Source organism: Triplophysa rosa, linkage group LG14 (assembly GCF_024868665.1).
Source record: "Triplophysa rosa linkage group LG14, Trosa_1v2, whole genome shotgun sequence".
Lineage (NCBI taxonomy): Eukaryota > Metazoa > Chordata > Actinopteri > Cypriniformes > Nemacheilidae > Triplophysa > Triplophysa rosa.
Window position 1 is genome coordinate 10,617,525 of NC_079903.1, and position 27,431 is coordinate 10,644,955.

The 27,431-nt window shown below is 39.0% G+C and overlaps 2 protein-coding genes across 3 annotated transcripts in view; both read right to left on the bottom strand.

The window, feature by feature from the left end:
* The window catches only part of caln1 (calneuron 1), a 49,550-nt gene extending 33,997 nt beyond the window's left edge, over positions 1-15,553 (bottom strand). Inside the window, exons 1-2 of one of the 2 annotated variants that reach the window (XM_057350602.1) lie at positions 14,994-15,553; positions 4,598-4,722 (exon numbers count right to left, since the gene is read on the bottom strand). In XM_057350602.1, coding sequence (XP_057206585.1) covers positions 4,598-4,715 — 118 coding nt within the window. In that variant the 5' untranslated portion in view covers positions 4,716-4,722; positions 14,994-15,553. Of the gene's footprint in view, positions 1-4,597; positions 4,723-13,913; positions 14,384-14,993 lie in introns of those variants that run through there. The other variant, XM_057350601.1, reaches the window with a different exon arrangement.
* An 8,740-nt stretch (positions 15,554-24,293) lies between these two features.
* tyw1 (tRNA-yW synthesizing protein 1 homolog (S. cerevisiae)) overlaps positions 24,294-27,431 on the bottom strand; it is a 53,767-nt gene continuing 50,629 nt past the window's right edge. The window contains exon 16 of the mRNA XM_057350600.1: positions 24,294-24,789. Within this exon, the coding sequence (XP_057206583.1) occupies positions 24,568-24,789 (222 nt within the window). The 3' untranslated portion in view covers positions 24,294-24,567. The remainder of the gene's footprint in view (positions 24,790-27,431) is intronic.

Below are 27,431 nucleotides of genomic sequence, written 5' to 3' on the forward strand. Positions count from 1 at the left end.
GTACACTGGGTAAATTTCCTGCGTACTAACGCCAGTTAAAGTCAGCAACCTGGGATTTAATGCACGACTAACAGAAGCCTAGAGAGCTTCTACACTATACTGAAATATTTTCATCCATTTAAATGAAGACTGAAGACTGCACATCCACTGGGCTGTTAGTTAATACTCTCAACACCTCATAGTGTACATTTGATTCAAACTTTCACAGTAAAAAATGTATATAGTTTTGCCATATAATGATATATGATATTTTGAGAAATGTCTCAGTGGTTTTGTATTCTTACAATGAAAGTCAATGGGGGCCAATGTTGTTTGGTTATCATTCTTCTTAAAAATATCTTTTTTTGTGTTCTGCAGTAGAAAGAAAGTCATACAAGTTTGACATGACATGAGGGTGAGTAAATGATGAAAAATTCATTTATGGGTGAACTATTTATTTAATGCTAAAAGTTAAATTGTTACCATAATACAAAGTATTATTAAACTCAATTTAAAAATCAAAACTACAATATTTTTACACACCCAGTTTAGAGTCAAGGAGATGAACAGTCACGCTAAACTAAATGGAAAAAATGGGGAAAATGATAGTTTTTGTTTTATACAAAAAACTAAATAAATAAAAACATGATAAGTCACATATAGGCATGTTTAAGTTTAAGCGCAATTCTCCGGTTGTCCTGCAGGTGACCTCATAAATCTGTCTTCTTACGATGCACTTAGGGCTTTACGATTACTCCAGAGCACTCGTAGATCTACGATGATTTTCAAGTGCTTTATTTTCACGATACTTTTGGGAAACAGACCGTAATATTAAGATCACTCGTACGATCGTTTTTACGATCAACTTAGGCTTACGATGCTTTTGGGAAACGCAGCCCAGTTTGTGCGGTCTTACATTTCTAATTTATTTCTCGGACTTTTTCAGTTGTTAGGATTGACAAGGAATTTTAACAAGATTTCCACTTAAGAGTCAATTACTAATCATCTAAATGACTTTATTCTGTAATATTTAATTATCTTATACTGTATACTGTGTATCTACTGTACAAATGAGTCAGAAATAAATTAAAAACTAAAATTGAAATGCTGCTCAATTGATGATTCAATGGTCCATTCCACTTGACAAAGGCCACTTTGTGTCTCATAGAAAACAGTTATTAGCTAGTAAAATTTGCCATCTAATCAATCAGTTTACCTTATCGGACAGATGAATGTTATCTCGCTTACGAGAAAGTTTTACTTAATACAAGCACTTGGCAACATGTAGCCAATGAAACTTTAAACATTTTTAAAAATAAAGGTGCTTCACTATCCCATAGAAGAAGCTTTTTTGTCTAAATGCTTCCATAAAGAACCTTTAACATCCAAAGAACCTTTCTGTCTCACAAAAAAAAAATTGTGGAGAAAAAGGTTCTTCAGATTATGAAAAGTTAAGAAAGAGATGGTTCTTTAAAGAACCTTTGACTGATTAGTTCTTTGTGGAACCAAAAATGGTTCTTCTATGGTATCGCTGTGAAGAACCTTTTAAGCACCTTTATTTTCAAGATTATAAAGATGACCAGGTCTAGAAAAAACTATATTCACGACAGAAATATACACAACATTTCCATGAAACTTCTGTCCCTTTTCACATTTGCTGATATATGATGATGTAAACTGCAGGTAGGCCTACCTACAGCACATAATAATAAGCTATTTCTCAGGCATTAAGTGTTTTATATAAACTGTCATAATTATAGTTGCACAAGTGACTTTAAATCAACAGCTATGCACATTTACAGTGACAGTTATGTTTCACAGCCAATTAACAACATCTGTCTGAAGAAAATGAGGTGAGCAATTGTCATTCCCCACAGACACACACAAAATATTTTGTGAATGCTGTTGCACAACGTGTTTGCACATTAAAGGCATTCGATTTGTTTACGTACACAGAGGCAAACTCATGAATATATACATAAGGAGCCTGTTTTGGAATGTAAAGCCTGATGCGCACAACCTTCAAAAACATTTTGTTCTCTCCGTTTTGCTTGTACATCATACAAGCATTGTAGAAACTGCCGCCCACAATTCAATGATGTTGAAATAAGGTTTCAGATTTTATATTATTGAATCTATAATATCACACATGAAGATGAAATGATTGAGATTTAAAAAAAAACTTAAAGTTCAGCCTAAAATGAAATTACTCCTGTCCAAACCTGTATGACTTTTATCAGTAAATCACAAAAAGAGAATGTTTAATGTACTGGTTGTTATGTGTTAATGCAAAAATGGTCAGTGACTATGCCAAGTTTTGCAACGTGAAAAAATGTGTCTCCTTTTTGGTCAATTTCTTTGGATGTCAAAAGACTTGTAGTACTGTACATGAGTCATATTGATACTATTATGGTGCTTTTCCATCCTTTTTTAAACTCCTGTCCCCATTCACTGTAATTGCACAGAACAACGCAGAAACTATATTGTTAACATTTTTTTCATTCTTTGAATTTAAATTTTTATTTTTATTTTAACAGAATGAAATAACATATAAAGGTTTTAAACAATGTAAGGGTGAATAAATGATTTTGTGACATTTTGCCACACCTATACTTTTGTCAAGAAACTGGACCCAATCGCAGACAGCCGAAGTGGAACCAAAAATACTTTTTATTAAATAATAAGCCCGCGATGGGGCAAACAAGAACGCAAAACAAGCATAAACAAAACATGCCACGAGGGGCAAAACAAAACAAGGGGCAAAACAAAGGGCAAAACAAAACAAAGTCCAAAATAAAACACTTAGAATAATCCAAACGAGACAAGGCAGGAACAAGGTAACCAGATGGGCACTTAGACTAACTAGACAATAGTACAATAACGCAACGCACGGGACAGAGAACACGAGGGCCTTAAATGGGGAGACTAATAAGGGACAATAACACTGGGCAGGTGAAGGGAATGAAACACTAACGGGAAACTAACAGGGAGATTACACGGGGCAGGTGAGGGGCATGAAACACTAATGACGAGATAACGTGGAAACAATGGGGCGGGGCCAAGTTACGCGACAGGAGGACACGTGGCGCAAAGTCAAAACAAAGGCCACGTGTCTCCACACAAAACACAACAAGCACAAAATACATGGTACTGTCACTACTCTGTCCACGGAATTAGAAAACTCATGACAAGAAGCACAGAATCATGACAACTTTGGCCTTTAAGAAAAGCTGTAAGCATTCATTATAATGAAATGGAATAGAATAGAATAGTTGAGCCAAACACCCCCTTCCATGTGATTTATTCACAATAAGGCACAGCCTCTTGTATCTTATTGCTTACATGATATGATATGATATGATATGATATGATATGATATGATATGATATGGGAATATAAATATTTAAAAAATATATGTAAAAAATATATTTACAAATATAAATATAAAAACAAACATGCCCAGTCTTTTATAAGTGGATTACACTGTCCCTCTTAACATATGCCAAAGCTTATTGCTAAAACTTTTTTGCTGTTGTTCAAATCCAAATCCGATTACATTTATAAGTATAGAAAGATCAGAAATGTTCCTATGAATGTTCTCACACAACAGCATCTCTTTGATTAGAACGTTACACAGTATTTGCTGACCACCTTCTTATAGCAGTCAATGCAACATCAGCAGGGTTCCAGTAATTGTATTTCACAGTTCAGATTGTGTCGAGGCAGAACTAAATGACTTGTAGCAGCTCTGAATATCAGCAGGTGCCCCGGGGTGTAAATATGTCAGTTCAACATTAATATTCAGACCCCAAGAGTCCAATCCATTTCCCTTCATGAGCTCGTCTCTGCTGACAAAGCCACCATTCATTAGTGCTCCATCCCATTCACCACCACAGATTCATGCTGGAAAAGTGTCGGGGATATATATTTTTTTATTTAAGTTTTAATACCTGACTTATATTGGAACATTGAAGGCAACACTTAATAATGACTTTCAGGTTGGATGGACAAAAAAGTGCATAGGTATGTATTATGGATGCACAGATACCATTTTTTAAAGACCGAGTACAAGTACCGATGTTTTTTTTCTGGTATTCGCCAATACCGATGCCTGTACCGATGCCTGTAACTTTTCAAAACACAGTGAGACTAATAAAAATATAATAGCGTCATCCACCTCAAACACATTATTAAAAAATAAACAATTGTATGTGCTTTTAACAAACTTTCAATGTAAATTTCACAACAAATTCCTGTCAGTTATGTCACGTGTGGTATCGGTCTTTGGTATCTGTGCATTTTTACGAGTACAAGTACGAGTATGAGTACATGAGCTTAGTATCGGGCCAGACACTCAAATCTGTTTGGAAGAAAGGCATCTCAAGAATGGGCCAGAATAGCACTGGGAATCTTTACCATTATCATCATAGTACCGCATCACTCACAGTCACTAACCATTGGACTTAAGGATACTATGAAACCTATGAAATCAATGTTATTGATTTCTTCTTCATTTCTATACAGGTCACGGCAAAGACAAGTAATCACACATACCGCCACGTATATTGTGCAGAATAATTGTGCGTGTATTTATTGTGTCTGTAACATAAGCGCTCACCATCTAGTTCCTCCACAGAGATGTTGGCGAGCTGCTCGCTGTTACTGTGATCAGACAGAGAGCGACTCAAATAGTTTCCCTTGTACAGCAGTCCTGCCGTCACATGGTGGAACGGCATCTTCTCCCTGAGAGAGACAGAAAAAGAGTTTTAACACAATCAAGCAATCAGATGACACCGAGCGAGAGGTCGGATCAGTGACCTGTTACCACCGTAAGTAACAAAAATGCCCCATTTACAGTATATAAAAATACATACAGTGATTTAAAAACACTCTCATTTGATTTGTTTTGTAGCTCAACTGGTAAAGTATTGCTTAAGCAGTGCAATAGGATGTGAGTTTGATTCCCAGGAAACACAGATACTGATCAAATGATAAAAATGTATTTCATTGATTCCATTGATGGACATGACATGTTATGTGGTTAAAATATTTAGTTACCTAAAATAAAGTAAATATAGTACAGTAAAATACAAAACAAATAATTTCAAGGTATGATCTTGGTATGAATAATATCTTTTCTCTTTATCCAGTTTGTTCAGCAAAACATTTCTTACAACAGTCAGCACTGTAAAATATCTCTTCTGCCGTGCTATAAAACGCAACTATTGTAAGGACCAAAAATAAAAGCTCAATTCATACAGTACGAAGCATTAAACTTAATGAAACGAAGAGCTATAAAACTGCAAGCCATTGTAATACCCAGTCTAAATTACACCATGAGTTTATGAACATAAGCTACTGTATAGTAGACTGTCTAGTGTCTATGAAAACAGACGTGTTTACAGGTGATTATTTTGTGTATATGTGTACTGTATGTGTGTGTTTATTATAGTGGCATTAAAATCATGCTGACAATTGCAGATTGTCCTTTTTTTAATGTTGACATCTTCCTACAGTACATACAGTATGGGTTTTTTAATGTTAGATTTTATTGCAGACTGAGTGAGCAAGATGACAATTTATTCCGCTCTGCTAAACCTCTCACTCTCTTTCATTTTGTGCCATCGATTCAGTTTAGTATATTGAAGGCTGTCTTGAGATTAGATAGATAAGTGTGTTTGATAAATATGTTTTTGATGAAATAATAAATTACATATGAAGAGTTTGGTTCCAAAATGAGATAACAGTTTTTTTATTGTGCACTCCAATTAATATCAATCAAACTGCAGTTGGTTTGTTTTTATTTAAGCCTTAATAACTAAAAAAATACAGCTAACTAACACAATAAAAACATGTTAACTGTAAGACCGCAGCATCGCTTTACCGGTTTTCTCTCAGTTTTGTTTATGTGCGCATGTCTGAAAGCGCAGTAGTAAAAGTCCCAAACGGAAGTAACAGTAAAATAACGCATAAAAGTCCGCTCTCGAATCGTGCAGTTGATGTAGAAAAGTCTAAATGAAGAACTAATGTTGCATATGCAGGTACTGCGGACATGAGCAGAGATATAAAAATACAGCTTCTGACCATTTTCCTGCTGGATTTTTAATTACTAAACAGACTATCGACGATGACGTCACTGCACGCGAGAAACCCGGCAAGTCTCAAACTTCCATGTAAACGCGGTTTTCTGCGTAGCCGGTTTATTACTATGCATGTAAACACGTGAAGCTGATTTTTGACAGATATTTGTTTATTTTGTGCATGTAAACGCACTCATTGATTGTCAGGTCTAGTTGTTATCTTGTATACGCTAGCTCAGATCCCTTGAGCGTTTTTATGCTGTTTTTTCTGTGGATGTATTTAGTCATTGTTTACCCGAGGAGTTTTATGTCTGTATTTTTCCTTACTGTGGATTGTACTCTGTCGATTTTGACAGTTATTTTCACCCCTGGATTAAAAGTCTTTCTGTCTGGTTTGCATCATATTTGTCAGAGTGAGTTTGTGACAGAAGACCTGACCGACCAAACACACAATGTAGGCCTACACACTTCTTCCGGACCTGGACTATGACATCTCCTATCTCCTATGCGGAGGATTTCTTCAAGGCATGCAGACTGGTGAGTTGGAGCGACCCGGATCCTAACCATTTATTTTTGTCTGGACTGGATGATGATCTACTCGCTCTCATTATGCTTCCTGACATAGATGAATACCCCCTGGAGGACTTTCTTAACCGAGTCCTCCAGGCTGTGGGGTGTGAATTTTTCATCGGGGAAAGTGATGAGTGGGTACAGTAATTATCCAGCTCCAGCCGTAAATGGGGGGGGGGGTTGTTCCGGCTCACCTGGGATGCGCGCCTCAATCCTCCGCAGCCCAGCTCTCCTACCCCCACGGATCCTGCCCCAAACCAGAGACCAACCAGCCACCAACCCACAGCACGGAGCACTTGCCAGACCTCGCAGATGGAGAGCCTGAGCCCTCAGCGACACCGACGCCAGCACACGACCGAGCCCGTTATTGCCCTGGAGTCTGAGCCTCGAGACGCGTTTGACCAGGCGCGTGAGCCGGCAACACCGTGCGCCGCCGTGGGAGTACTGGTGGACTCCGAGGGCTTTAGGGAAGCCCCGCCCATACTCCCGCCGCTGAGGGTGAGCTGCAATCAGCCTCTGGATTGTTAGACTGGACTAATGAAATAGACTTTTGGCTACTCCCTTCCCCGCTGGTGCCATCCAGCTCTTCCATGCCATCGCTGGTCCTGCCCAGCTCCTCCATGTCCCCACTGGTCCCGCCCAGCCTTTCCATGCCCCCGGTGGTCCTGCCCAGCATTTCCACGTCCCCGCTGGTCCTGTCCAGCTCTTCAGCACCCCCGCTGGCCCCGCCCAGCCCTCCCTCAGCACCCAACACCCTTTCGACAGTCTCCAAGAAGGTGCCGCCCTCTCTCTCTCTGCCTCCTCTGCGTTTGTCAGCCAGTTCATCAGCCCTGGATCTGTTGGCACCCGGAAACCCCTCAGCTCACCCTCTGCACGTCAGCGCCGTTGGGTTGGATGAGCCTCAGGATCTCCAGCCGCCAACTACCCCTGAAATGGAGTATCCCATGTCTCCACCTTCAGCCTCCGAGACCCGGACTCAACCTCGGCCCTTCGAGCCAGGGGCTACACCTTGGCTCCTGCCTCCCTCGTCTCTGCCATGGCCTGTCATCATACTGGCTCCCACTGTCTCCTTCCTCGTCCCTCTGGCTCCACCTTGGTCAGTTGTCGACCATCCGCTGCCTCAGGGCTTCAATCCTCTGACTACGCCTTGTTTCTCTGCCCATTCGGCTCTTCATATATAGTTATATAATTAAAACATACTGCTCCTTTTAGTAGCTTCAAATTACAGTTAATTTTTTCGCTTGTAGTGTAACTAAAAGTAGCTTGCGTGTCCTGTAATTATTTTATATTATGATTAACTTAAAGCTCCACAAGCCTTCCTCAACACTGCACAAACCACAAGTAAAAATGGCCACTATTAGGGCTGTTCAAAAACAAATTATCATAGTGATGATAATATTTAGTTTAGTTTATGTTAGTAAAGTTATGTTTAATCAAGGTTTCAAATTGATGCAGATATCAGAGCAAATGTTCTTCATGTGTGGAAGATCAGATGATCGATAATCAGAAAGAATGTGAAACGTATGTTGGTTGTATAATGTTCCATTTTAAAAATATTTTATTACAGTATACAACAATTCTTTCTGTTTCTCAAATCTGATTGGCTGAGAGCCATGAAATATTCCACCAGTATCACCACAGGAACCGCTTCACCGTTTGTTTCACTCCGCCACTAACTAGTCGGACTAATGAAACTGAAAGTAAAACATACACACATTTGGCAACGCCTCATAGCGCAAGTCACAGCGCTCAGGAATTGTGTAAAAAATTACAGAGCGGGTCAACTTTCTACTGTAAACAAACTCATTTTTATATTAAAAACAATGGCCGCAGTGCAATGGGCATAACGCATTCTCGGTGAGTTGCCTTTTACAGTCTCTCTCTTTCATTCACACGCAAGACCTGTCTCATTATTTCTCACTAATAACTTCCCTGAAGCAGCACAGCGCAAATTTAAAAGATGTGACGGTTTGAATTAGTAACAGAGGTTTGTTTAACTGTTATGCTGGGCTCAAATTTGTGGCGGAAGAAAGTAGTTTTAAAGACACCTCGATGTTGTTTGTGATTTATTACACACTTGTGTCTTCGAACTGTTGTATAAATGCAATATCGCTCTCGTAGTCATGTGATGTGTCTCTATATCAGCATGGCAGTGACTGCCTAGTGCCTATAGACCTCGTGCCTCTGGCCTAATCACAGCCATGATGATATAGAGACATATCACACTCCTACTCAAGCTATATTGCATTTAAATATTTGAAATTGATTTGACAGACATACTGTATATCGCATCTTCGCGCAGCCCTAGCCACCATTTGTCAACAAGACTGTCAGTAGATTTTGGGACACTAAAACAGAATGATCATATCAGGCCCAGTTATCCACCCTTGCTGTTAATCTCACATTTCTGTAGTCAAATATTTAACTAGATGTCTATCACTAGTATAAACTGTACTACATACCACGTGTCGCCCGTAAGTCAAAAATCATTTTATTCAGATTTAGCATATTTTAAAAGGTCAATGTAACAAATCAAACTCCCTCAAAATAAAACAGTAAAATCAAAAATCTGAATCCTTTATATTTACATTTACATTTACAGTCATTTAGCAAATGGTTTTATCCAAAGCGACTTACAAATGAAGTAAACAATAGAAGCAATTGCACCAACATAAGGACAACAAAAAGCATAAGTGCAGTAAAAACTGGTCTCATATAGCCTACCACAGTATACCACCACAGCTAAGGATTTTTTATATGCGAGTCATGAAATCTCTCTGTTGTCATAGATATAAGCATTCATTTCTAAATAAATTATTCAGCACAGTTGAATCCATGAAAATGCACCTTATTCAAGGTCGTCAAATTTAGATGTGATGTGAGATAGAGTTTCTAGAATAAGTCAAACTGGGCTTCATGTTGACTAGCATGAAGTGAGCGTCGTATGAAACAGTGTGTTTGAAGTACTCAAATGTCAAAAGCCCACTCAACATCCACAGCACTCAATATCCTGCAGGCCATTTCTGAGATCAAGAGTCTGTGTGGACCATATACTCCCACAACCAAATCCACTGAAGGCTTTACTCTAGTTTTTGGCTCAGGGCCCGTGTGACAACTGCCAACTATGCATTAGCCCTTATTGTTGAAGTAAATCAGGCATTAAACAATATAAGAATTGATTTAAAGTGCACAAATAAGTATTTCAATGATCAATGCTGAAATTCATATTTATTGAGCAGAACTGTATGTTTCTAACTTTGAGGCAGCAGTTTGATAAGGGTCAGATGCCCTGCATGTGGTTATAGCGATGTCCTTAAAAATACTGTGGATGAACTTAACTGGCCTGCAGAAAGCATAGATCTGAACCTCAATGAACAATGAACAAAAACACTGAGTGGGAGCCAAACCCCATCAACTAACATTACTGATGCTCATGTGCCTGAGAAGAAGTAAATGCCTGCAGCCATGTTCCAACATCCAGCGGAAAGCTTTTCCACAACAGTGAAAGCGGTCCATACATTCAAATAATCTACACACAATGACCCTTATATTCTTTATATTGTATGGTCTCCAAAACAGCGAACTCATCCAAAATCTAATGCCATCAAAATCTTTAGGTATACAACTCATTGCATAAGTACAATGTGGTCACTCTGCAGGTTAAACACAGTGAAAGAGAAAAAAAGAGAGAAACTACTTGAAAGAGCATGACAGTGAAGGTTTCCGATCTCAGACTATGATTTGGGACATGAGCCCATAGTCACAGTATGTGCTGGGTTAAAGCCAGTTCCCAATCAGAGTAAAACACATACAGCTTGAGCACTCCAGACAGATAGCAGCAGTCTGCAGAAGGACATGTCCAATGATTGATGGCAGACCCTTGTAAAATATGGATGCTGCTTTGGGACAAATGCTGGAGACTTCTGGTTTGCAGAAACGGGACAGCAGATTGGGAAGTGCAATGCCTCAGCAAGCTTAAAAGGGGATTGTTTTAAGTTCAGGATCTTTCTTTAAAATATGCAGATGTGGGATTTTATTCAGATCTTTAGTTTATTTCATTCATCTGATTTAGATATACGTGACGTCATATAAAATAAAATATTATCTCGATCTTCAAATGCACACAATTTGCTTAATTAGCGAACTGTGACATTCACTATGTGATTCTGGACATACAGCCGAGGAGAAAACGAAGAGACCATTTCTAAATGATTTTCAGTTTTACTGTATTCACTATTTATAGGTATTTGTTTAGGTAAAATTATCTTTTTCGTTTCGTCCTGTGAATTACTAATACTATTTCTCCCAAATTTCACATAAAAATATTGCAGAAAGTGAAAACAGAAAATAACAGAAAAGATGCTCTGTATTTTTTTCAGACCTCAAATACTGCAAAGAAAACAAGTTCTTATTTACTTTTAAGCAATACAACAGTAATATTTGTGCATGTATTGAGGAGAAGTTCAAAAGTATTTTTTTATGTGATAAACTCATTTATGTGAAAAGTCTTTTGCTGTTTGATGACTTTATGTCACCCCTGAGGTTTGATTTTGTTGAAATTCAGACACTGGACTGAAATGCTGATTAAATGAAAATTTGAAATGGTCTCTTATTTTTTCTGCGGCTGTGATACACATAATATGATCTACTTCATACAAATATGTCAACATAAATGTTCCAGTTTTCTGTGGTCCATTTCCACAGTGACCACCATGATATATTAATTTGTCACTTGTAATGCTTGTGAGTTTTCAGTAATATCTACTACAAAGTTTAATATTTAATCATTCTTCCAAATGCTTGATATAAATACAAACAAATTATAATTAGCCATTGGTGGGTTCTTTCACTCCTATGAATGGATGTTGGTAATTATTTTTTTAATGTGACTTAATTAACACAGAGTATTTTACTTTTTATTTCCTCATCTTTGTAGGGTACTGCCGAATGAGCATCATGCACAACACTCTGCAAACTGAGTGGAATTGGCCAAATAAATCATTGTTGTCTCTAAATGGGAAATGGCGCAGATGAGCGGTTTATGTGGGCAATTTTAATTAAGGTAATTATCACAATGCCTTCCAGTTATTAAGATATCAAATCATTTTCTTGTCGGCTCATGGTCACACTGTGTTTACAGTATGTGTATACATCGGAGCGTTTTATGAGGACTCATAAGTAACTTGTGTTATACAAGAAAACAATGTTTTTGTGTACAGTAACTTACATGTGTATTGTGTAACTTGCAAAATAACACTGTACTAATGCAAGACCATACATTATGGTTATTTAACCACAGATGAATGGTATTCATATTACTGTAATATACAGACTGAATTGGCTAAGTGCTTTTACAAAGCGTTAGCAACAGCAGCACTATGATACATCACACCATTTATTTATAAACAGAGCAATTATTAATAGCTATTAAATTGAACATTGCTTCAACCAAATTGTGTTTTTTTTCTTGCATTATTATATGTTGTAGGCTGATTGCAGTTTACAAACAACTCAAATACATAACGTGAGATTACATTTGTGGGTTTATCAGCATTTTACATTAAATATTAAATCTGTGCCTCATCTGATTAGAATTTCAAGCTGAAACTATATGTTTTCTAAATATAGAACTGTACCACAAAAACTGAGTTCACTGAAGGTGCGGTCTTATCTTTTGACTAAACACTACCAGACCTTCTCTGATTCTGTTTCAAATAAACACCACGTTTGTCTGCAAAGAAATTAAAGTCTGTCTCTGTGTCTATGCATTTTTTATTGTAGAACCAAACCCAGCGTTCAGCAGACTCCCGAGAGGCAAAGCCTGGCAGTGTGAGTGCATCCAGACGAAAAGCATGACTAATTCACCTGCCATCTCAGTACAACTATTATGTTTTCATATGATCACTTTTGAGAAAACACAACAACTGCATATATCCAAATTGCATTGTAGATGGTAGTTTTTAAATGCATGAGTTAATGTGATCCCTTTAAAAACAAAATATTTCCTGTGTAGATGAAGTCAGGTCTAATAAGCATTAAATTTGGGTAGTTGTTGACAAACAGCATGGATATTCACTTTATTAAACATCAAGACAGCAAGACTTTAACTGGTTCCTGTGCAGATTTTAGCCAAATGTATAGGTTCTTTTTAACTGTTTTTGACAGAGATGCAATCTTGCATTTTGACAAACTGTGATTTCACCAATGCATTTCCATTACTTTTCTCCATAACCTGAAAACGTTTGTGTTTACTTGAAAGCATATTTAACTCTTTCTCATATACACCCCGTCTACACCGCACATGAGCGGGGCAATGCTTCGCATAACCAATAGAGTTTTACTTTACACAAGAACAATATCCAGCCAATATAACACATCTACCAAACAAAATGTTTTGAGATTTTATTTCCCATAACTTTTTATAGCCTTATTAAATATATCCAATACATCCAGATTTTGTTAACCATCGGAACCATGGACAAACCATTTGAATCTGTAAAAATCTATATAGTCGCTCAATTTATAGATTTATAATCACTGCATGTATTATAATAATAAATCAAGAAATGTAAAAAATATTATTTTAAATAAAACATTGCAGGACACATTTCATTACAACTGCCCATTACAAACATGAAATGCATTAGGATATCATGTTCAGAGGAGAAAATGGAGTATAATGTGTGAAATTAAGAGACTGAGGCACAGTTGATCAAAATATGTTCAAGTGAGGGCAAAACTAATCCAAAAGTGCCACATCACAGTATATACATTTTTTTGAAATGTACAAAATACAAAGTAACACAAACTCAAAACCAGCTGGTGACATGTTACCATTCATAAAAGAGAGCAACTCATCGGAAATCTGTCTTTAAACATCCTGCAGTTCGCTTGAGCCAAAAATATGAAATATTGGTATCCTTAAATCAAATCACAAGAGCGCTGCCCTCTAAAAAGTCAATAAAAGAAGTCTAGTGCTGTCAACCTGTCATTGCAGATCATGTCAAACTAACCCAATCTTCTCCATTTTAACCTCCCACATAGACAACCTTCAGTATGAAGGACAGACTCAACTATAAAGACATTTACAATCAATTATTACAAAATATTATAACAATCAATACAAATAGTTTCACAAGAAGTCATCACACACACACAAAAATATCCAATTTAGGCTATCCCTAACACTTAACATTAAGAGCAGAACACAAAAGCAACAAAAGCCTGCAATATGTTTGTAATATGTTCCCTGAACACAATGCTACAGCAGCAGTCAGTCCTTACCCATACTGATCATATTCTCCAGGATACTGAAGCACAACACGCTCCTCACCACCACCGCCTGGGACTAACATCCCATCGGACCCCTCTCTCAGAGGGTCCGGATCCAAATCAGCAACCTCCATCTGACAGCGCACTCCAGCTCGGAGCACAGCAGACCGTCCCAGAGCACCACAGCCAGACTCTGTCCCAGCGCAGGTCCTCTAGCATCGAGTGCCCAGAAAGCCCTCGTTAATATTTCAGCAGCCCGGAACAGGTAGTCACTCATTCATTCAGCCCCAAGTCACAAACCAGGCAGTCTCTCGTCTTGCCCTCATGTCACTCTCGCTAGAGAGATGTGCTGGTGTCACCGGGGGGGCTCCACAAACTGGCTCGGTGACAGGAGGAGCCCTGCCTCTGCAGCTCAGAGGAGAGCAAACACACACGCAGGGCTCACACACACTGCTGACCAGCCCCTCGGACCGCACCCTTTAACTGATTCCTCCAGGTTCCCTAATCATTAGGACGTCCATCAATTGTTCTAGGAGAGGACCGGGGGGTGGGGCCGGATGAGGGGGTGTATTGGCCGGGGGCCACCTGACTAGTCAAATGACTCTGAGGTGAATAATTTGTCACCTGAGAGCTATTACAGTAATACACAAGCCATGATGTTGTTTGTGTGCTCGACAGATTTGAGGAATGAATGTCAATGATCAGCAACCGTTATAGTGTTTTTGTAGCTCAATGGGTAGAGCAGTGCAAAGGTCATGGGTTCGAGTCCCAGGGTACACTGACACAATAGGCCTGTAATGCAAAGTACCATAAATAAAGATGCAGCTGTGGGTAGATAGATAGATAGATAGATAGATAGATAGATAGATAGATAGATAGATAGATAGATAGATAGATAGATAGATAGATAGATAGATAGATTTACAGTTTTAAATCATATGAACCTTCCACCAAACACAAACATGAATCCCAGCACAACAGGTGCAAAAGTAGGCTATATAATCGTAGCGCATAGTTTAAGGGACATTTAAACCGCAGTCACAGTAATACACTGCACACATTTGATTTATAAACGCTCAAACAAACTCTCACCTTTAATAGTTCTTGTAGGCGATCTTTAGAAGTGATCACTCAAATGCCGATATCCAAACGATCCAGCTGCTGATATCACTGATCATGAACTCTCCTCGCTTATCATTCGCGATTATTTCTATCCATCGGATGCGCACGAGAGCGGACAGTACCCTCCTCTATTTTCCCGATTATTATCCGCCAACAACGAGTCTCACTTCCAGCAAACAGCAATAAAACCAGTTGGACTCTTCCTCCAACTTCAAGCTCTAATGACCCCAGGTAATCTTCGGTACTTCCATGATATCAAGTGAATCCCAGCCGATAGTTTCCGTCTGTAATTGATTCAACCCCAAGCTGCTCGACTGTCACACACGAGCGTTATAAATCACGAGCAACAGCTCCAACAACGATCAATAAACATCGCTGTAAGATCAGCAGGAGAGATAGATATTGTTCTCCACGAGCTGTGAGTGGACATTACCGGTCACACGTAAATAAATTGCAGGATGATTCCTATGATAAAGAAGCAGATAGATTCCTCACACGGACAGCATTAACCCATTGAACGCACTGAAGGACGGGTTGACTGAGAGCGCGCGAGCGAGTCATTACTCAACGGATCCAGCCTACCAGCTCTTATGAACTGTCATTCATCCACAGGTGAGCTCTACAAACGGGAAACGGACAAGAGGAATAAGTCTAATAAATAGGCTATATGAATATATCTAAATCACACAAAAGAAGATATTTTGTAGAAAGTTGCCGACCGAACAGTGGCGGCGGCACCATTCACTACTGGACACAAAACTCTTTTGTTCTGGTTTGAAATGACAGAAGGATGAGTAGGCTACAGAATTTTCATTTTTGGGTAATCTGTCACTTTAAGGCATGCAAAGAGAAAATATCATTGCTCTTTATTGGTTGTCCACTAACGTGCGTGCGTGCGTGCATACAGCAACTTCTTGAGAACACATTTTCTAATTTATTCACAATTTGGATTACAGTACGAGTAATGTGGGCTAATCAGACTGATATGCACACAGATATATTCAATATTATTGATTGTAAATAAATGAATATTAAATAAAGGCAGTCCGCATTGAATCCCTTAATAACAAAAATAAAGGTTTTTGTGAAGCTAGCCTTTAAAACGCTAATTAACGCTGTAATTAAATTTGTCATAAAACGGTATAGTTAGTGTTTTTTTATATTGTGAAAAAATATTTTATATCCAATTAAAACTGCTTCTGGAATGAGAAAAATATAGAACGGGACTTGTCTTTTGGGAATTGATAGGATTGTTGGAGGTTAGCCTTGCCATTGGATAGTCAGTATAGTCCAGTGATGTCGTTTGGAGGAGGGGATGTTTATAATTTTGATGAGGGTACATACTGTAAATAAAAAAAGAATGACCTGCGTGGAAAACTCCTTTATGATGAACAATGCAACATTCCACCATGAAAAAAATCAAGGTGATTTTAAAGTAGCTTGCCAAGACAAACAGACATCTAGCAACACCCTAGCAACCACTATGGTAACATTAAGGTGGCAGGTGTTACATGGGCAGGTCCCTCTCTTCATTTAAATGCTGTACGATGTACGAGTCCAAACTGTATTATTCTTTGATTCTTAGGAAGTACCATTGCTTTAAAACAACAACACAGACAACAAAATATGCTCATATCCAGCGATTGTCAAATAGCTTTTTGAGCCCTTTAAGCTTCCTTTTCACACCGAACATCTTGAGCATGTTATGACCCATCACACTGGACCACATAACTAACACAACGCAACAGACACCAATTCACTCAATCACACACAGTGATGTTATGATGTGATAATTCAAATCCCCCTCATTTCTAGGCCTGAGTGTCCTCTAAATTCTTAAAGCAGCTGACTCACACACACAGCGACTGAAACAGTGACTCACACACACTTGAGCACGCTCAGATTTTCTCCAGACCTCAGTCACAAAGAGAAGTGCAGGATGGACTGACCTCAGGAATACGGTTGAAACGCATCCGGCAACCAGCTGATGTTGAGGTAAAAAATCATGAACACTGGGGAAGATTTTCAATACTGGATTAGCTGTCATATTACACTGCTAAACCGAGAAGAGAAAAACAAAAGTTTGAAAAATGAAAATAAGAATCACAATGTTATTCCTGTCAAACCCGCTGTGAAGATTTTGTGGCGCGTAAGCAGCCCTGTAAACAAATTCACTCTTTTCCTGTCTCTAATGCACCCATGAGAAGCTTTTTATCCAGTTTATGCAATTTTGGTTGTAAAAAGGTGAATCTGTGCCAGGAGTGTGTGTGTTGTCATTGTGAATATGCTTTGAGAGAATGACTGGTAGAAAAATTAAATTAATTCTTATTAGCTAAGTAGGGCAGTCTGATATGCTCCAGCAAGTCGTGGACAAAAAGACACGCCTTTAGCTTTGTTAAACTTTTATACAGCAGTGGCCAAACATTTTATTTAAGAGGATCACCCAGAAATGAAAAATCTGTCATTATTTACTCATCTTCAAGTGATTCCAAACTTGTCTATGCTGTGCTTTTTACACAGCACACAAATGTAAACATTTTAAGAAATGTATACTGTAACTCTTGTCATACAATGTCAGAACACAGTGATCAGATGCTTTAAAAAACAAAATAAGGCAAAAACGACACCATAAGCATAGTCCAGACAATTTATGTTATTCCAAGTTTATATTCCAAAGCTTTGGAAGTCTGATTAGGTCCATATAAACTTTCATTGTATTACAAAATCAGTATAAAGAATCTCCAAAGACTTCTATTGAGTGACGAGCAGCAACAGAGCGATGTGATCTCATTCATTGCAATGGGTGCTTCGCGACTTCCAATGACACGAGCATCGGTGACCGCTTGCGAGGCGTGTCCAGCCATGCGACAAAGAAAAGTTCAACGTTATGCAAATGATTGAGAAGGAAACAGGCGACGCACAGCAACATCATCACTGGTGGTGTGAATGCAGCTTTCCTCCTCAGAAAAATAATAGCATGAGAGTTTGAAACCACATTATTGTGTAATGTACAGTAAGTAATAATGACACATTTTGATTTTCGGGTGAACTGAAGTAATAGTACACTGACCCAGTAACCATTGAATGCAGACTCCCAGCACTTCTCTTCTAAAACTGATAGAATGAAGCCACCACATGGAATGATGCAAAGCTAATCGCTTGCAAAAAAAAGGCAACCAGGTGGAACATACTGCATGTTCACAGTGAAATGAAGAATTATTATGAAGAATTTGAAAGGGAAAAATGTGAGGACGGGAATTCTGAAGTGCAAGCGGTTGAATACGGTGTCTGTCGGCGAAGAGAAGATAAATGACACGCAGGTGTGATTCTGAACCCTCCCATTACATATTTGTTAATGGTTTGAGTGCTGCTCACTGAGGCCTGACTGGTCTCTCGCTGTGTGTGTGTTACAGATGCTCTGGATCTTTGTTAAGACCTGGATCTTCTTGAAAACGGAGATGCAATATGTCAATGTTTTTTGTTTTGTTTTACCACACTGCTGTGGTGTAGTTCCTATGTGAAAAATGATTAGTGTACTTTAGTATTTACTACAGTAAACTACTAAAACTCATAGATACTAGTGTTTTTGAGTCTTATCATAGTAAATATTTAAGTATACTACAGTATTTATAGTATTTACAAATGACTAAATGTAAATGTATTTGCTACAATTTATCCAATTACTACAGTTAATACAACAACATATTCTAGTGCAAAGTATAATACAGTTTACTATAGTAAATACAAAATTTTTTATTTAAATCTGTGTTTTTTGTATAGATTTGAATTATATGGCACAGCATCGTGACACTCCTTGGTATCGAGATACATCAGCTGGTATAGTATCGTAAGACATGTTTATGGTACCGTGACAACCCTACTATAAACAGGGTTTGTGTTTCTATTGCACATATACAGAGAATTCAGGCTGAGGATGGTGAAATAAGCAGTGGATTTTATTCAGGACATCTGTGTGTGAGTCAGCTATAGTGACAGAGAGCCTGTGGAGCATGAGGACACATTTAGGTGTGACTCTTGTGTCAGCTGGTAGCAAGCTGTCCCTCTTTGCCCTCAAGTGCATCTATATCTCTAAACTATACCATACTAAAACATTTTCAAGCACTCCCAGACGATGTGAAGAGACTGTAATCACCAAACAAAGTACCAGTAAACCTCACAACCTGTTTGTTACAGCGACAGTTTGAGAACATGATCAGAATAACATACCTGCCAAAACAAGCCTAAAATCAATCTATTAAATACAAAAAATTATGAAAAAGAAAAAGTATTGAAGTATTTTTTATTAAATATGCTAACCATCAGTGTCCTAATGTAAGCCTTATTATAAAAGCAAGCATGAAGCTCTACCCCAGCCCCTCCCAAAACATAAGCATCACTGGGACAAACATAAATCGTACAAAAACACTGACATCATGATACATCATAAGATCATATGAATTAGACACAAATTCACAAAAACGTAGTTACTGTAATCGGCATTAGATTGTGTTTGTTCTATGACTGGTCCATTTTTACAATATGTAAATACAGGGATGGTGTGGAAATCATCCTTTCATTTATACACCCGTAGTGTTAACCACTTTTCGCCGGTCAGGACCTCAGCGATTGCAGAAATACCAGAGATTGGCACACAATTTACCCACAGCCATTAATGAGGGCCTTGCTTATGGGCAATACGTGCGATACATTGCGAGTTACAAATACATTAAGTTGCTTTAATTAAAATGCAAATCTCTTTGCAAAGAAGGAAACATCACTATGGGAGAATAACTGTGCTTTTGCAGCCATGTGGTTAATTGACTCACACCGGCTAATAATGGAATTAGTAGTGATGCTTCTCATATCGCCGTCTCCAGGCTGATGTTCATGAGGCACGTAGGGTCTGTGATGATTATGAGTGCTTAACAGTATGCATCATTCAGAAAGTCATTGAACTCTGGTATCTTGATACACTGCTGGGACACCATGACGTGCCAATAATGACAAGAAGCAGCGCTGACGCCTACAGATATGGTCATAACAGTACAGCTGATTTTCTGATCTGGAAAATGTTGCGCTTACTCATTCAGAACTGACCTCTGGATTCCGTTCAAGTCTCATTTAATGTATATATATATATATATATGTGTGATTTTTACCCTTTTATCAACTCTAGCAAAGAGTAATTCTGTGTGCCCTATCACAACTGAATAAAAGAAATAACTGCTAATAATAAAAAACGATCAAAGCTGCCATGACTATAAATTGAATATTCATCTGCTGGGCCTGTAGAAAGCAAGCAGAAGCATATTCTGTAAGGGTCTCCGTTTGTATCCCGAAGCAAATCTGTAGTAGGTGAGAGGTTCAAGAGCTGTTGCCGTCATTTTAAGCGACTTCCTTTTTGGCAGAGAACGTCTCCGTTTGCCGCCAACTTTACTGAAATCTGTCTGTTTGATAAGAAGCCCAGAGCTCTGTGCCTCTCAGGCACAAACACAACTGCCATTGGCTTCTCGTGTATTCAGGCTGTGGATCGAGATGAGGGCTGAGGTGTGTGGACAGAGATGGTTACTGTGATTTTGACATTTTTTTGGATCAATACCTTTTGTTGGTCTTGGAACAACAAAGCTGTCAAGCAAATATATTTGGTAACATATCACTAACTACATATACATTATTATTATTATTATTATAAGAGCCACAAATCCCTCAATATCTCTTTGAGAGGATGCTGTCAATCCACCGACACGTTTTGACAACACATCAAAACAGAACATCCGCTCAGAGACATTTACAATACACTTGCTATTCAGAATGTTCCTGCTGTCCATTTCTACCCTCCTTATAGGATCTTGAGTTTTAGAAGTGTTTCAATGTGAAAGGACAGTTGGTTTTGAGGTTTAGAACACAAGCCGAGATAATGAGACTGCGGATGTGCACTGTTCTGGTACAGCCTGTCCCTTATCCCGCTCTCTGTAAAAACCATTTGAGGGACAGTGGCTTGAGGCGGTGAAGCCGAGAGCGACTGTGGACCCATGATGGGGAAAACCATTAGTAACAGAGGTTTGGATGTTCACAGTGAGAAATGTATAAGTTGTTTACACAAGACAGAGAAAAAAACGTACTACAAAAATGTCAAGTTATGCAATACCCTGAGCATACTTTGAAAACAAAATTGTTTTAAAAGTGCTAAAAATGAAATAAATTAATGGAAATTATACTTATAACAAAAGGCATTTAAGGGTCCAGTGTATGAAATTGAGCAGCATCTAGTGGTGAGGTTGCAAATTGCAACCAACGTCTCACTCCATACCATTCCATTCCACCCCACCCCCTCCCTTTCAAAGCACTATGATGGCTGACACAGGACTAAGATGTCGTCATGTTTTCTCTTCTTTGCCGAAGGAGATAACCTATTTATGAAATGCGACACTGATATACACAAAGACAGCGTCACGTTAGTCTAGATCTGTCTAGACAACACCTTTTCACAGCTGTGAAAAATAAATACTCTGTCATTTTCCTCAGATCATGACACCTCTAGTTCTGTTGTGTTTTTACATCCAATAAACTTTCAGCTCAATCCAGTGCTCTCAATGGACACAGACATTAGACTGAGGAAAGAGGGACTTTCTGAATTCATAGCGGTCGTCAGTCATAAATCATATCAATGTGTCAAAATAGGGTTCATTCAAAACAAGATGGCTTTATATATTGATTGAGACTGTTTCTTCAGCTGAACACAATCGGAGTAATATTGAATAAAATCAAGCTTTCTAGTCTCAGCCTCAGACGTCACACCCACGGACCGTTGGCTAAACGTCTGATGCATAAGGCACACTTTTCTGGAAACACTTCAGCATGTTCGAAGTCGTCATCTGATTGGTTAAATTTCACAGGATTTCCGGGAGACGTGCGTGTCGCGTTCTTTAACGGTCCGCCTGGAAACAACACAAAACCGTCTGATCTAAGAAGTAAGCTGTCGTGTTTACAACGGTTGCTATAAGAATTTATCACGATCGACTAAACGCTCAATTCTAAAAAAGTATGCGAGGTTCACGGCATAAATTTATAATCATTTTGTTGCCGTTAACTTGACACGTTCGTGAATGTACACACCGGTCTGTTACTGCGGGGACATTTCCACACCTCTAAACATGATGTGGCACAAAACGAAATGTGATTGGTTGTTTTACCTGTCAGTCATATGCCCTCTTGGGCGGGACTTGGCCAAAGAAAGCGGCGATAAGTTCTGGCTACTCGAGACTACAAGATTTCTAACGCCAAAAGCTCAAATATCCACAAAAGTGAATTCATTTGTGTGTAAAAACAATATTTTAAGCTTATTGAGCAAAGATATGTTGTTTTAGAATTTGAACATGTATAGATAAGAGTACATTTGTAAAACGGCAGATCCACATTTCTCAACATCGAATCGCAATGGTTCTCGCAAGTCTCAGAACCAATGAGCTGGTGAATCAATTATGTTGTAAATTTCATTTTTGGGTGAGCTATTCCTTTAACACAACATTGCTGGTTGACTCTGCTCTGAACAGTGAAAGCTAGCGGGCACCTCTGAGACTGGTCTGATTTTAATATTACACCCATCATCCTTCAGACATGAGCAAAGATTTCAGCTCTCTTCAGCAGTCGAGCTCAGAAACCGCCTGTGACCTAGTTCACTCGGCATCAAGCAGATTTCACGCACAATGATGTTCAAGCTCCCCTTGAAACAGCATGAACACAGTTTTAATAAAAAACACCCCAAAAGCAGCAACAAATTCAATAGTCTGATCTGTTTTGAAATGTTCATGAACAGAAAGAGGTTTGTACCTTTCAGCTGCACTATAATCCAAGGACACCCAGCATTTTTCAAAACAAGAATGCAAATCACAAACAAAAAATTAATGTGACACTTGACTTCGAATCACTACCATAGGTGTGTAAAGACAAGAAAAAAAAAGAAGAACATCGTCTTTCATTTCAAAATGGTTTTAAAGGGGTCATATGGCGCGAATACATGTTTGTCTGTGTCTTTGGTGTGTTGTAAGTTGCCCATGCATGTATTAGACACGTAAAATTGCAAAAATGAATGTGTCGGAACAAAAGATGCATTCTATCTAAAAGTGAATGCTCACCCAGACCTGCCTGAAACGCCTCGTGTAACCACACCCCGGCGAATGTACGTCACGTCGTAACATGACTTGACTAAGACCACCCAAATCTAAACGCAAGTAAGGTGGGCGTACCTGTAAATTTCATTGTATCGTCACTGTCGCGGAGATGCTGTGTGATTCATTGCGAAAAGAAAGACTCTTTGTTTGCCCTGCCAAAAGATGAGACGACTAAAAACGAATGCTTGTTTCCATGTCAAACAAACTCTGTATGATGTACTGTATATGGTTGTTTGTTTAGTCTTTAGAACCTCGTATATAAAATGTAAAACGGTTAGCTATAGTTTTTAACTACTTAACATAATTTTTTTAATAAAACCTTAACAATCCTTTACATCCTGCTCAAGCCGCGCTGGCAAAGTTGATGTATCGGCTTGATCATCTTCATTTTCTGTATCAGATTCGGGCTCGAATTGATATAAGAAAGTACCCATGACATTTTATCACCTGTCAGTACAATTGCTTGGGAACATGATGTTCCAAATATGGTAAGAGGCGTTACATTTCCGTCAATGTTTGCAGCATTCGACCAATCACTACGCACTGGTTAACTGGCCAATCATAGCACACCTCGCTTTTCAGAGAGATGAGCTCTGTAAAAAATCTGTGCGTTTCAGAGAGGCAAAGAGGAGATACAAACATGCACGGTATGTGGAAAATACAGTTTACATTACATTACATCTAAAACAAAAAATAATATTAATTTAAGCCGTGTCATATGACCCCTTTAAATGATCTTTAAATGAGATGTTCATGGGCAGTTCTGACTAAAACTAGTTTTCAGCTGTATCATCAACCTACCGATAACCACCAGCTCCATTTTATCCCCATCAGCCCTCTAAAACTGAAGAACACACAAATCACAGTTTGTGGTGACATGTTCATTAACATTTGTAACCACAGTGATATTTTTCATTGCCCTTCTTTTCTGCTTTGGTCTTTAAATCTACAATATGAGTAAATGAAGCTTTACATTTTACACTGACCTCTAAAAGACTAGCCAATGCCGATACTTAGTCCACTCAGTGAAAAGGTGAGAACAGGACACTGAAAAAGACCATTAAACATCCAAAACTAAACAGGTGACAACTGGACTTAAGAGTGAAATTCTTTATTAACCATGACTGCATTTAAAACCAAAAAAGCGAACATTTATTAAAACAACTTGAAAATGTTTTACGTTGTAGATATGCTCTTCGCAACTTGGTTGCTAAGAGAGCAAACCCAGCCTGGCCTTTATTAATAAAAACAACAGACAGAACAGAAAACAAAAACAAAGCCTAAATCTGGAATAGACAGGTGGTCTACTCCATACATTCAAACACAAACGTCCCCCTACAGAATGCAAAAGAGAAAAGCACGAGTATTCAACATCAGCACCCCGAGATATCTTTGGTCTTGTTCTTTCTCTGAAACCGTGTGTCCGAAGGCTCAAACCCTCTCTCTCTGGCCCCAAAAAGGGCCCAGCTGGGGGTCTTGGCCATATAGTCCATGGCTGAAAAGCTCTTGGTGCCTCCACTTTCCTCATATTCCTGAATGAGTTCTTGGAATCGCTCGTAGTCGATCCACGTCCACCACTCTCCATCCACTTTGAACTGCAGAAACAAGAGAAGAGAGCAGGTGAACACCACACACACATGTGCACACACACACACACACACACACACACACACAGACACACAGGTGAGACTTACAGTACATTTATGCATTTGGCAGATGCTTTTTTTTAAATCCAAAGACTTGGACTGGGTATCGCCGCCCGGCAGGTATCCAGTTTGACTAATAAGGCCTGACTGTGTTTGTCAGATAGACTGCCAACTGGGCAAAGTTCTGCCACTTGAGTGAAACAGGAAGAGTGCAATGAAAGTGCTTTTAGAGCACACTGAACTGTTTTTATTTAAAGACAAATAGTCTGGTAGTCAAAATAATAATAAAAAAGAAACATTAAACTTTGAACCCGTTCAAAATAACCATCTCCGCCGAGTCCACATAATTGGATATGGACTGTTAGCCGGGGTCGCAGCGCAGACTTCACAAAATACATCAAGAGTGCACTGCACGGAGCTCACTGGCAACTTTATGAATCATGAAATAACAACTGGGACACTGTGAGGTCTCACAGGGCCTGATGCAAATAACACACTTAAGATGAACTCGCACATTTGCAATGACCCATGAAATCCACAGGACTGTAGGACTTCCCATTTGTTGTTTTATGTTCCCAAGGTGTGCTCATGAGGGTCCGCTTTGCTCCCGTTATGCATCCTTGTGCCTGCGCTGGGATTTAGGGTAGCATTAGACATGCAATACATGACAAGTCAACAGCTATACATGTGTAAATTGTAAAAGGACAAAACAGTCGATTTTCATTTTTGAGTAAACTATCCCTTTAAGTTTCAACCTTCTGTTTCAATCCCTCACCCCAAATCTAGACTCTCAAGCTCTTCTTCTATCAGAGTGTGTAGACAGAGCTTGTTTTCTTTCCTATACATTTAATCCATTTCCATCTGTGCCTTTAAAACACAGAAGTAAAGAGTGCTGGTGGGGAGCTGCAGTGATTACGTTTCATACACATCACTGTAATCCACGCTCAGCATGGCCATGCAATCAACTACAGGCGCCGCACTCCTTTTCACCCTCTCTTTCCAAACGCCTGTCGTTTCATAACTTTCTTTTTGTCACAAAATCAATTTAGGTGAAAAAGAGAACTTGCTGAGGTGTTTTTTTCATAGCGCCTGATTGGTTTGTTGGGGGTCAGGGGAAAGCATTTTGGAGTGGAAGACATTATTCAAGTTTGAATTGAGTATGACTCTTACAAGGAAAATGTGCCTTCTAGGTGAGCAAAAACAGATATGGAATAAGCAGTCTTAAACGTTTGGACAGCAGTTGTTCTTGCCTCATGCATTCATCTCTTTAAAGGTGCTGTGTGTAATTTTTTTGGAGGATCTATTGACAGAAATGCAATATAATATACATAACTATGTCTTCAGAGGTGTATGAAGACCTTACATAATGAAGCCTTATGTTTTTATTACAATGAGTTATGCATCTACACACACCGCGGGTCCCCTTACATGGAATTCACCATGTTGTTTCTACAGTAGCCCTAAGTGGACAAACTGCTCTACAGAACGCGTTTCGTAGATGTGTTATCTCCTTCTGCAAAGAAGCAAAAACGTGACGACATCTTAGTTCTGTGTCAGCCACCGTAGTGCTTTGAACGGGAGGGGGAAGGGTTGAGTGAGCCGTTAGTTGCAATTCACAGCCTCACCACTAGATGCTGCTAAATTTCATACACTGGACCTATAGAAATGTCATTTTAAACCACATAGGAAACATCTGGATTTGTTGTACTTCCGAAACCTCTTGTCCATTTTATTGAGAAAAACAAAGATGTCAGGCAGCTAACAGAGTTGTCACGAGTAAAGTAGACAAGTGATGTCTGAAATCAGCCTGTTGGCACAAAAAAGCACTTGGCAATGTGCAGCGCAACACGAAAGTCCACTGTAAATTTCTGCCATGCTAAGCATGGGAGGTTTGAGCTCATGCTCCATTACCTGCTCACCTGAAGCTACCTGGAGGCTACCTGGATCTGTTCGTCTTGTAAGCAGTTCAGTCCCCATGGGACTTCTCTTCCTCAACTGTATGTTTTCATTACAGAGTCATTTTCTGAGGTGAAACAGCCCCCTCACAGATACTCAGCAGTCAGTAGATGAGGACTCCCATGGGGCTCAGCTCATCTCTGCAGGAAGGCAACTGATCTATCCTCAACCTCTTGTGAAATATCTTCCTCTCTCTGAAATTCTTGCACACCTGTGGTTCAGCTCAGCGTTGATAGTTGCTAATATACCGACAGCAGTGTAAAGAAAAACGATAGCAAAGGTAACTTAGGTAAGGTAAACGTTTGTTTATATTAATGATATCAAACATCTCTTCCTTAGAATATCCTTACTCATTCCAAGATTGTCGGAAAGTCAAGATTTAATTTAGCAAATTATTACATAACTGAGTTCCTGGAGCTTTTTGCTGCCTTAGGGGCGATTCGCATTTCGCGTCTTTTGCGATAGGGAGTGATGTGGTTGCGAGGCGCATATGGTGCGGCACGTACATTTTTCTAGGCGTGTTGGTGCTGCATTGAGATGGAAAAGTTCAACTTTTCAGAGTGCCGAGCACCCCGCGGGTCATTTGACTAGAGAAAACGGCGCGGCCCGCATCTTCCGCGCGGTTTTAGATGCGA